Below are 12,709 nucleotides of genomic sequence, written 5' to 3' on the forward strand. Positions count from 1 at the left end.
GGCAGATGATTGAATGCCTGCGTCATGTGTCCACGCAGAGCTGCTCGCTGCTAAGCACCGCCAAGTCCGTGGCGGCTGATCCAGCGCAGCCCAACGCCAAGAATTTGTTGCATGCCGCCGCCAGAGGTGTCACCGAGTCCATTAATCAGCTCGTGGATGCGAGCATTCAATCGGCGCCTGGGCAAAAGGAATGCGACAATGCCATGCGCAACATTGAGGCACTGCGTCTGATGCTCGACTATCCGCATGAGCCGATCAACGAGCAGGGCTACTTTGATTGTGTGGAACAGGCCACTGGCAAGTCGAGGAATCTGGGCTACGCCATATCCGAAATGATTAACAATGCCAAGCAATCGCAGCACGTGGAATTTGGGCAGGCAGTGAATCAAGTGAACGATTCGATTCAAGGACTCATGGAGAGCTCCTCGCAGGCGGCCTACCTGATAGGCGTCTCGCATCCCAGCAGCGTGGCCGGCAGACCCGGCATCATAGATCAGGCGCAGCTCAACTGGGCCTACCAGGGCATACGTCAGCACTGTGACATTGTGGCCAGCCAGCAGGCGGGAAAGCCCCAAATGATATCCGCCCTGACTGTGATAGCCAAGCACACGAGCTACCTGTGCTCGATATGTCGCCAGGCGAGCATGAACACCAGCAATCCTGTGGCCAAGAATGAGTTCATAGTGCTGGCCAAGCAAGTGGCAACGGCCACCTCGGATCTGGTGCAGGATATTAAGGCTATTGAGGAGCAACCCCAAGGTGGCAGTCGGGAGCGTTTGGTGGCGCCACTGCTAGAGGCAGTCAAGGCTGTGCGTCAATATGCCTCCAGCTCGGAGTTCAGCTCCATTCCCGCTAAGATCGGCGCTGAAGGGCGCAAGGCCCAAGAGCCTGTCATCCAGGCAGGACGTGGTGTTATCGATGGTGTCGTCGAAATGGTCAAGGCAGCCAAATCCTTGGCCTTGACGCCAGATAATCCACCCGTGTGGCAACAGCTGTCCATGCACTCGACGCCAGTCTCCGAGTCTGTCAAGCGCTTGGTGGACAATATCAGAGATAAGGCACCGGGCCAGGCACAATGTGATCAAGTGCTTCACACGCTGGGCACCTGCATTCGTGAGCTCGACAGCTGTGCCCTGGCGGTCAATGAGCAAGGCTTGTCCAGACGCAGGGACAACAATCTGCATGGCTTCAGTGGACAGACCCTGAACTCTGCCGCCGAACTGCTGGACAAACTGGAAGCCATACGCCTGGCAGGCAAGAATAATGCTGAGCAGCTGGGACATGCTGTGGGCGAGATTTCACGCTATGTCGTGCCCATGGTCAATGGCGCCATCGGCGCCTGCACCCACATTGTCCACAGTCAGCAGCAAATGTCGTTGATCAACCAAACCAAGTCCGTGGTAGAGAGCGCCATAAGCCTCGTGCAGGCAGCCAAGGACTCGGCGGGCAATCCACGTGCCACACACGCCCATCCACGCCTGGATGAGTCCATAGATGGCACCCGGCTGGCCATCGAAGAACTGCAGCAAACTGTGGAGAAAATTAATGCCGAGACAGGCATTGTCACCGGCCTCATGGAGCAACTGAACCGCTCCATCACTCGTCTCACCGACAAGCGGCAGTCGCTGCTCAACGCGAGCTATGCCGACAGCTTTGTGGACTATCAGACACGCATGGTGGCCAGCGCCAAGGAGATTGCGCGCCTGGGCAATGAAATGAGTGCCAAGAGCAGCATTGAACCTGCGGCCCTGCCACAACTTGCAATGGACATGACGCAGCACTACCAGCTGTTGACCCAAGACTCAGTGGGCGCAAGCACCACGACCACCTCACCGGATGTGGCCATGCGCATTCGCAGCACGGTCATAGATCTGGGCCGCTCGGTCAGCAACATGATACAAACCAGTGCAGGTGGCGCCTCGCCCAACGACGGCAGCGCCCAAAAGGAAATCGCACGCAATGCTCGTGATGTCTCTGAGAAGGTGGCCCAGGTCCTGGCTGCCCTGCAGGCGGGCTCGCGCGGCACTCAAGCCTGCATCAATGCGGCCCAAACTGTCTCGGGCATCATCGGAGATCTGGATACCACCATTATGTTTGCCACCGCGGGCACCCTCCATTCGGATGGCGATGGCAGCTTTGCCGATCATCGTGAGCACATTTTACAAACAGCCAAGGCCTTGGTGGAGGACACCAAGGTGCTGGTTACTGGCGCTGCGGGCACACAGGATCAGCTGGCAAATGCGGCACAGAATGCTGTGTCCACCATAAGTAAGAAGAACGCTCCAATACTACAGACCCAAACATTCTCTTATACTCTATCGCTCTCGCTCTTTCCCCTGCAGCTCAGCTCGCTGAAGCGGTGAAGCGTGGCGCGTGCTCTTTGGGCTCCTCTCAGCCCGACTCCCAGGTCATGGTCATCAACGCAGTCAAGGATGTGGCTTCTGCCTTGGGTGATTTGATCAATTGCACCAAGTTGGCCTCGGGCAAGCCCATACATGATCCCTCCATGCAGGATCTTAAGGAGAGTGCTAGGGTAAGTCTCTTCACTCAGCTTATTGAACAGTTGCTCTCTTTTGCTTCCCCCCACCCCACATAGTAACTTGAACTTTACTAGTTTTTGTGCTCTTAAGCTTTTGTTGTTGTGGCTTTCTAAGTGTTTTTTTAGATAATTTTATTTTACTTCTATTCTATACTATTTTTTATAAAACTCATAAATTTGTTACTGAACTCAATGTGGTTAAGGCTATATAAATAAATATAAGTCAGAGAGAAAGACTAAATAGGGGCTGTAAAATAAAAAATTAATTGCTCCAATTTAGAGGTAGAATTATAGCATGCACATAGTTTTCCCCAAAACTTACAAGATACATAAAACTAGTTAACAAAAAACTAAAGCATTTTTTATGAGGCAACCAAGTGTTTGATTTATACAAAAGTTGAAAAAACCTGCTAAGAAACAGACGCTTAGAAAGATTTTCATACATTATTGACGCTCTTCTATATTTTATCTCAATCTATTTTTTTGAACTTAATATAAGCAAACAAACCGCAAATTAAATGTTGTTTTGTGACAACTACTACTTACAAACATACATACACACACATGGCTTTTGGCACTGACATTTATAAATACAAACTTGCTAATCATGAATATCCTTTTCTACACTGTTGCTGTTGCTGTTGTTGCTGCTGCTGCTGCTGCTGTTCTTGTTGCCGCTAATGCACCACAAAAGGAGCCCCGCCTGGTCATCCAGCAGTTGCACTCAAAACTGTTTGCAATTTGCCTATTTTCGCAAACGAAACTTTGAGCTTTTGGCTACTGCTGCTGTCACCTTATCTATGTTGTTGTATTGTATAAATGTTATTAATATTTTAACATACATTGTGTATATAAATATCTACAGCAGACCGCACATACACACACTCTTTATTAAACTTCCCTCGCAAGCGCTAACTCGAACACATTTGGCCCACTCTACAAACCACCCCACAATAAAATCGACTGCATGCGCGCTCGCTCTCGCTCTCTCTTACTCTCTCTTTGTCGATCTACCACCATGGATACACACCCCCACATTTCCACCCACATGTACAAATTCAAAATCCAAAACATACACACAAATTTTTGTAAATTTTCTTTCGTTCGTTTTGCGTTTATTTGCTAATTTGTGTGCGTACAACGTCTCTGCTCTTCTCTTTTCCCATACACACACACACACCATACACACACACACCATACACACATACAAAAATACACTCTCATGAATTGTATAAAATAAACTCGCTCTCTTCATGCGCTGCGCTCTCTCGCTGTGGACTCGAACCATAATCAAAAACAAAATTGATATCGTTATCACAACAACAAGCAGACGCTTCAAGATGTTTGCTCAGCAGCTGCCACCAACGGCCATTCAGAAACTAACACACACAGACAAACGCCTACGATCACGATCACGATCACGCCCACAAAAGCAAAATCAACTTGAGCAGCAGCTACAACAACAACAACAGAGTCTGACATCATAAGCTCTTAGAGTCGGCCCTCCCCCCCCCAAAACAATTTGGAAAAATTTTCAACAAAATTCTTTTAGCTAACATTTTTTATTTAATCATTTTGCACCATATGAAAAGAGTAATCAAAAATAAGTTTTGGAAAAATCATTTATTTGATAATAAATACATATTGTAAGAGCTTTTAGATGCTTCTGGGTGTTTGGGCTACAATATCAATTAGAAGCATTAATGAGAATGAAATAGCTCTTTTTCTCTGAATATTCCAAAGTGGCATGATTTTCTCTTAAATATGTTCAACGTTCCTTCTCAAAGTCAAGTATTATTCCTATTATTATTTCGAATTATATTTTCCTAATGTTCCTTAGTCCTTAGTCCTAAGTTTATGTATTTGAAAACGCCCAACTGCATCTAGAAGCTCCTCCCTTTTTTCTAATAGTTCCCAAAAATATTGATGTTGTCTAGAAAGTGTTTTCTCGAATAAAAATCTAATTCAAAAAGTTCGACTTTTGTGTTTATTGAATTATAAATTTTAATGTGTATTGTGTAGTTGAAGCAGTGCCAAAGCCAAAACCAAAACCAAAAGCCATTTAGAATAGAATTCTTAGTTATTGTTATGTATGTAGTAGTTAGTATACATGCCATTTAACATTTAAACTATAAACCAAACAAACATTAATCGTTCACATTTTTCTCTACAAACAAATTCTATTGCACACGCTTCGATTCAATCTATAGGTAATGGTATTGAATGTAAGCTCACTGCTAAAGACCGTCAAGGCTGTGGAGGATGAGCACACGCGTGGTACACGCGCCATGGAAGCCACCGTGGAGGCCATTTCCCAAGAGATTAGAGTGAGTAGCAATAATTTCAAGTAATAGCTCGATTTTTAACAAATTGAAATAAATATTTTAGGCCATGCAGACACCACCGCCAGTTGGCAGCCAACAGGTAGGACCAGAGGACTTGATACGCGTTACGATGAACGTCACTGCTGCGACTGCCAAGGCTGTTGCTGCAGGCGCCTCCAACCTGCAGGCGGATATTGTTGCGGCTGCCAATTTGGGACGACGCGCCATATCAGATATGTTGATTGTATGTCGCTCTGTGGCCTGGAACTGCGCGGAGACGGATGAGCTGCGTGTGCGCACTTTGGAGGCGGGCACAGCGGTGGGTGAATCCTATCGTGAGCTCCTCAATGGGATCTTGCACAACTGCAGTGCCGACGATCGCATGCATCTGTCCAGACGTGTGGCCAAGTGCGTCACCGATCTGGTAGCTATGGCCCGACTGCTGAAGGGTTCGGACTGGATTGATCCAGAGGATCCCACCGTTATAGCAGAGAATGAGCTGCTGGGTGCAGCTGCATCCATAGATGCTGCTGCCAAGAAGTTGGCTTCACTGCGTCCACGTAGACAAGCGGATGTTACGGTGAGCTTCAGCTTCAGCTACTCTACTACTTCTAATGGTGTTTGTGCATTTTCATATAAACTTAACTCATAAAGCCTTGCCTTACAGTTTGAACTCCCACTAAAGCCCACAATCAAATCTCTCATCATATTAACGATTCCCAGTAAGATATGTTTGATATTCTTGGTTGTTACATTCAAAAGTTCACCCAGGAATCAAACATATTATTATTGTGCTCGTGCCAAGCTACTAAACAAATAAGAAATGAACTAAACTGAAACTAAAAACTAAATAAATGGTGTTGGTTTAACCTAAGTTAGCATTTAAGCTTAGAACGCCGCGAGCCTAATATTTATTATGTTCTCCCAACAGATTGAACTGGATGAGAACATGAAGTTCGATGAAATGATCCTGGAGGCTGCCAAGGGCATCATGGCTGCCTCAGCGGCCTTGGTGCGTGCTGCGAATGCAGCGCAACGCGAGCTCATTGACCAAGGCAAAGTTGCACGTCGTCCATTGAACAGCTCTGAAGACGGTCAATGGTCAGAGGGACTTATCTCCGCGGCGCGTCTGGTAGCTGCCGCCACGCACAGTTTGGTGGAGGCTGCGCAGAACTTAGTCCGCGGTGTGGGCACTGAGGAGATGCTTATCTCCACGGCCAAGCAGGTGGCTGCGTCTACAGCGCAGCTGCTTATTGCCTGCAAGGTGAAATCCAACCCCAACTCGGAGGCGGGCAGACGTCTGCAGGCAGCAGGCAATGCGGTCATCAAATCCACAGACAATTTAGTGCATGCAGCGCAACAAGGTCTGGAGGCCGAAGAGGAGCATTCGCTGAAGATCAATACGTCAATGGTGGATGGCATGGCGCAGGAGATCAATGCACGCTCAGCAGTGCTGCGCAAGGAGAAGGAACTGGAGGAGGCGCGTCAGCGCCTGAAACATGTGCGTCAAGCACAACGTTATGCCAAGAATACGCAAGGCTTTACCACAGATGAATCCGATACGGAGTATGCCTATGGCACACTTAACAAGAGCCAAAATAATGTATGAACTATTTTATAAATTCTAATTCTTAAGTTTATTTAATGCTCACTTTGGTGTGGGTTGCTTTTGGCGCTAACACGTTAATCAAACTAACCAACATTCTTTCTTCTCTAACCTTTCTAACCCTAACAGACGCTGGGACGCAGTCCAGCTCCTGCCTTTTATGGCTCACAGTCTGGAGAGCTGCCCAGCTCGCCCAGCTATTACTCCGGCGGCAGCGGCACTCAGTCGAAGCATCATTATAACTATGCCAGCCCACAACCGCAGCACTTCCATCATCCTGGGGCGGTGTCACCACCGCCAGCACATTACAGCGACTTTGACGCAAAGCAGAGCAAAACAACAATGGATGACAACAATAGTGACTTTCCGCCGCCACCACCGCCGCTGTCCACAACAATTTCTAACATGCAGACGGCCACATCGATGCATAGCTTCCGCTCGAATCCTAAACTAACAGCAAACGCGGTGCCGCGCCCCTATCCTGGAACTCCTGTTGTAGCCAGCAGCAATGGACATGCGCCTATAGTGCCACCACCGCCTCCACAAAAGCCTACAGTGCAGCGTAATTTGGAAGCCTCTATACAGGATCTGCATGAGAAGACCTATGGCAATGCGTATCCTGGTCAGAACTATGAGGGTTATACCTCAAGGTACGATGCTAAGACACTACCATTTAAATTGAAGCATATTAAAGTTTCTTTTCTCTTTTAGCAGATACGAAACGCGCAACTTTGACAAGTCCGCCAACAACAGCAATGTAAGCGAAGCTTCTCTCGTCAAGCCTTTGGAGTCGAGCTTCTCACAAATGACGCTCAACACTGATGGTGGCAAGCTGAGCATTGTTGACCAGCAAGGCTCGGAGCGTCTAAGCTCTATGACGCAGCGTGTTATGGAACGCAAATCCTTTACTACCACCACAGAATCGCGTTCGGAGACCAAAACGGAAAAGCATAGTTTTCGCCTAGAATGAGCTAGCTGCGCGCTAAAAACTCGTGTTTTGTTTTTGCCAAAATGTGCTTTTAACATTTACATATATAAACTAATACTAAACATAATTTAACATTTAAATATTAATTATAATTAGCCACTAGCGAAAAACTGCGTATATGTATACCTTCCCTCCTTACCTTCTACCACACCCTTAAATATTTTCTTTGTGTGCTTGTATATTTGTTGTCTGCCAATTTATTGCCAAACTAAATCAATTCTTCAACCCAAACTGTTTACTAATTAAAACCATTGCAATTCATTAGTGTGCAGCTGATTACTAAACACAATTTAATCCATATATTTGTTGTTCGCATAATCTTTGTGTTTTTAGTTCTTAAACAAATCAATTTTGTATGTAAAACTTTTTGTTTCAGCTTGTTTTATATAGAACATACCTTTAATACGTGTGTATGTATGTATGTCTCTGTGTAAGTTTTTCTTTGTATATACGAGTACTTATGTGAACTGTCGTGTATACGCCTTTGCATACATATTTTAACTGTGTATTTTTTGTAAATTAATAAAAAATAAATATTTTAACAAAATACGATAACTGTTTGAATTTCAATGTCCCTTATCAAAAAATCATATAAACTGCATAATGTTGGGATCGATCAGGACGAGATAATTCGGCTTTGTGCCTTAGTAGTTTCGATGATGCAGCACTTATTTTGTTTTTGGAAACTAGAGGACCCCAGAGTCCCAGGATGCAAATCAATGAAGTCTCTACCAGGGTCTATCGCAAACAATATGACCAATTTTGTATAAAAGACTCCACGGCAAATGCATACTTTTAGGATGGGTCCTATAACCAAAAAAGACTCAGGCAACGAACTTTATCGTATGTTAAGCTTGTGGAATAAGTAATTTTAATAACAATTGTTGAGATATGTTTCTCGATGAGACTGGACTGTGAAAGCGAAAGCGATACCAGTGTCAGAAAGTACTACTGCAACAATATACATACTTCAAAAGCCCGTAATAATACGAATATATATTTGAATTCATTTAAAATAATTTTATATGGTACATATAGTTCACACTAAGTTTTAAAAATATAAATGCAGCAATAAGTCTGTTCTGTTCAAAGTCCATTATCATGTTCCGCTCATTTTCCATTTACTTATACTCCTGATTTAGTTGACGTCCAATAAGCCAGCGACGGATTTCCGAAGTGCCAGCACCAATCTCATACAGTTTGGCGTCACGCAAAATTCGACCTGTTGAATTCTCATTGATATAGCCATTACCACCAAGGATTTGTATGGCATCCAAGGCCACCTGAGTTGCCTTCTCCGCGCAATATAAAATAACACCAGCACAGTCCTTGCTGCTCCGCACACCATTATCACAGGATCTGGCCACAGTGTAGAGGTAACTCCTGCATGCACTCAGCGTAGTGTACATGTCTGCCATCTTGCCTTGTATAAGTTGAAACTCGCCAATCAGCTTGTTCATCTGCTTGCGTTGATGCGCATAATCAAAGGACACATCACAGGCCGCCTGCATGAGACCCACTGGTCCAGCAGCCAACACTAGACGCTCAAAGTCTAGCCCCGACATTAGCACATATACACCTTTGTTAACCTCGCCCAACACATTCTCCACGGGTACCTTGACATCCTGGAAAACCAACTCACAGGTGCTGCTACCACGCATGCCCAACTTGTCCAACTTCTGAGCAACGCTAAAGCCTTCCCAGCTTGTTTCCACAATAAAAGCTGTAATGCCGTGCTTAGCTGGAGTTTTACTGTCAGCAGTCTTGGCATAGACAATAAGGGTATCCGCGTCGGATCCATTGGTAATCCAGAATTTTGTTCCATTGAGCACATAGTGATCGCCTTTACGCTCCGCACGCAGCTTCATGGAGACAACATCAGAGCCAGCACCAGGCTCAGACATGGCCAAGCCGCCCATATGCTCGCCACTGCATAGCTTAGGCAAATACTTTTCCTTCTGCGCTGTAGTTCCGTTCTTGGTCAGTTGATTGATGCACAGATTGGAGTGGGCGCCATAAGATAAAGCTACGCCACCAGCAGCACTACAAGGTAATAAATTTTCAATTAAAGTTAAAGACAAGTTAAATATGTGGCATACCGTGATATTTCTTCCATAATGATGCAGTGATCTAAGTATGTACCGCCAGTACCACCAAAATCAGGCTCCGCTGTAATGCCTAGAAAGCCCAGATTACCCATTTTACGCCAAAACTCACGCAGATCCCTATTATATATAGAAATTAATGTATAATATTTCTTTATTGAAAGATACGTTACTCACTTGAAGTTATCTAGCTTGTCTATTTCCTTTGCATGTGGGGCCAATTCCTTTTGAAAGAAATTAAATGCAGTTTCTCTTAACTTCTGGCCTTCTTCATCTAGTCCAAACATAACGTCGTTGACGGGATAATGCGCCAGTGTGCGCGTCCATGTTGTTGTAGCAGTGCGTTGACTTTGCTGCACTAAATTATTGCAGGATTTGGCTAACAGACGGAGTGCCATGTTGTATATGTCCAATAAGAGTTATATAACTCTTGATCAGCTGAGAGTAGAGCTGCCACACGGCATATTCAACAGGTAAAAGTGGCAGCGCCCGCAAAGATCGTGTTATCGAAATGAGACTCATCGACTTTGGTAGATTACTCATTTGTATCGAATTCAAATTTGAAATTTTGAAAAGTTACGGCAGCATCTAAAAACAGACACATAAAGAAGAATAAATGAATTAGTGCAATATATAGACTATATAAAAAATATGAATACTAGGCTTAAAATACAAATATTGAATCATAATAACATCTAATAAACTATTAGAGGTAAACGCACCAAACTTGTGGATACTCTAATTTCCGAGAGAGATCAATTATTTTTCTCCCCTTTACGTCTTTCTATTAATGTATATATATACTTTATTTCCGGTAACGAAAAAACTCGCTCATACGAAACAAATTTCGGTTATTATTATATATACAGGTACTATTTTCATTTTAAAATTGTACTACACTCATATCTATTTTTGTTTGTTTAATATTTAATAATTTACAGCATTTTAGTATTGCCACAGACTCATAACAAAACAGAGATAGTAAAAGGACAAAAAACTAAAAAAAAAAAAACTTACAATGCATTAAAAGCCCATTTTGTAGATATTTTGGGTTTAAAATTTTTTCGAAACGGGATTACTTGTGCATGCGCCTCTTTTATCAATTGGAAATAACGAACTAATAACTAATAAATACGAATAAAAACCGTTATTTACCTTTCAAGCAGTCGACATCGCTTTTATAAATGTTCATCTCAATAAGCAAAACAAATGTCATTTTGTTAAAAATATATAATATTTTAGAACTGGGCAAAGATAAGCCATTAAAAAAGATATAGTATTTCCGGATGAGGGTAGAAAGGATTTTTTCTGGCTGAAGAAGTAAAATCTATCCAGAAAAAAAGCTAAAACGGCAACACTGCAGCCTGTGCCGATGACAACCAAAATGCCGACATCAACAAGAAGGGCAATGGGCATGAGTACGCGTAGCGCAACGCAGCAATAACACAAACCTAACGTCAGTGTCTGAGCTACAGTAATGGGCATTGAAAATAATAATAATATAAAGGATAAAAACCAAAGCTAGACAGAGGCCACAAAGCAGTCTTACTACAACATTTTTGTAGTTAAATAAGTGAAATGTTCTTAAATGTATTTTAACATAAACTGTGTTGCAGCATTCGGAAGCATACTACAATCAATAAGTGAGACCAAAAATATACACAAAAGTAATAATAATAGTACACAAAAATATGCAGACTTAAACATTTTTGGCTGGCAAATCGATAAAAAGACATTTCCAATTAGAAATGAAAGTAATGAATAAATTGTGTGACAGTATGCTAGTATGTGTATGTGTGCGAGTATTTGATTAACGGCAACCGGTGCTCTATGTGCTGTCAATCAACGTTACTTGTGTGTGCGCTCAATGAGGACTAGCTTGGCATTGTAGGTACTTGCTGCCATCTCCCTCTCATTCTCTTTCTCTATGTCACATTATTGATGTTGTTGTGCACAATGCTTTATTGTATGTAATTATAGGCGCACATACACAACTCAATCACGCACTGTCAAAGGTCAAATATCAATGTTCGCAACTTGTCTTTATAGAGCCCACACATATGTATGTACATATGTATATGAAATTATAGTTAGTTGGGTTAGCTTAGCCACTAGCTTTTGTTTTATGGGTCGTATGCGTAATCTGAGCTAGCAGACATTTAAAAGAAATTATTTTAAATGCCGCATAGCTATAAACAGCTCGCACTACTCACTGTCAAGTGCTGCATGCTTGAGATTCTTTCTGTGCTGCGTGCACTTGCTCAATTTCAAGTGGAATGAACTTGCTGCAGCGGCTAAACTGTTGAGGCTGCTGCAACTGAACTTTGCTTTTGGGTGGCATTAGCTGTACCCCCTTCTTTTATGCTTCATCAGCATGTCTGTGCAAAAATATTCTGTAAACTTTACAGCGCAAAACATGACAGGCTAGACTTGAACTTGTCAGCAAACAGCAACAGCAACAGTTTCATAAGCACAAAAGCATGTCATGTTTTTTCTTTATTGTCTTTTAGTTGGTACCTTGCAATAGCTTCATAAAGCATTTATATATGGAATATATTTCTAAAGCATATATACATATATATGAAACATATTTTAAAGTGTTTAATTCTTTTTAGCACTTACAGTTGTTTGACTATGTGAAAAGATGTGAGTTCGATACATATTAAAGTTACAAAAATTCGTTAGGAAAATAATAAAATTACCGCGAGTTAATAATAAATTATTCAACCGGGTACTAACTCGCCAGCTAACAATCCAGCTTAAAAGCTCTCACATGGGAATAGATCGACGTATATATGAACATTTAAATTTGTTTGTAATTTATGGAAAGATCGCAACTAAAACTAAAGTCAAGTGCGCACACGTTGGGCGTATTAAAAATAAAGGTAATTTCAGTTTCGATTGGAACGGTGTAGCTAATGAACATACGTATGTATGCATGTGTATATGTGTGATTATATATCTATCCAAAGAGCGTGTGACAGTCCAAAAAGTAAAAGCTCTCTTGTCACCAGCAACAGCAGCAGCAGCAGCTGCGGCGCCAATGGCAACACTAGCAGCAATACCGTCAGTTCAGTCATTTGGGCTTTTAGTCGCGCTCGGGCACGGCAAACGATCGCAACGACGACGACGACAACAACGACAACA

The 12,709-nt window shown here is 43.2% G+C and overlaps 2 protein-coding genes across 2 annotated transcripts in view; one reads left to right on the top strand and one right to left on the bottom strand.

Moving 5' to 3' along the window:
* The window catches only part of LOC108599768 (talin-2), a 30,413-nt gene extending 22,427 nt beyond the window's left edge, over positions 1-7,986 (top strand). The window contains 7 exon segments of the mRNA XM_017986793.2: positions 3-2,268; positions 2,343-2,533; positions 4,750-4,866; positions 4,928-5,443; positions 5,795-6,466; positions 6,599-7,119; positions 7,184-7,986. Coding sequence (XP_017842282.2) covers positions 3-2,268; positions 2,343-2,533; positions 4,750-4,866; positions 4,928-5,443; positions 5,795-6,466; positions 6,599-7,119; positions 7,184-7,439 — 4,539 coding nt within the window. The 3' untranslated portion in view covers positions 7,440-7,986.
* Positions 7,987-8,465: 479 nt separating this feature from the next.
* Positions 8,466-10,005, bottom strand: LOC108598865 (isovaleryl-CoA dehydrogenase, mitochondrial). Its single transcript, XM_017985623.2, has 3 exons — positions 9,740-10,005; positions 9,557-9,682; positions 8,466-9,500 (listed from the first exon to the last, which is right to left on the bottom strand). The coding sequence occupies exons 1-3, from the start codon at positions 9,958-9,960 to the stop codon at positions 8,579-8,581; spliced, it is 1,269 nt and encodes a 422-aa protein (XP_017841112.1). The 5' UTR covers positions 9,961-10,005; the 3' UTR covers positions 8,466-8,578.
* Between the last annotated feature and the right edge of the window lie 2,704 nt (positions 10,006-12,709).

The sequence above is a fragment of the Drosophila busckii genome, chromosome 3L (assembly GCF_011750605.1).
Source record: "Drosophila busckii strain San Diego stock center, stock number 13000-0081.31 chromosome 3L, ASM1175060v1, whole genome shotgun sequence".
Classification (NCBI taxonomy): domain Eukaryota; kingdom Metazoa; phylum Arthropoda; class Insecta; order Diptera; family Drosophilidae; genus Drosophila; species Drosophila busckii.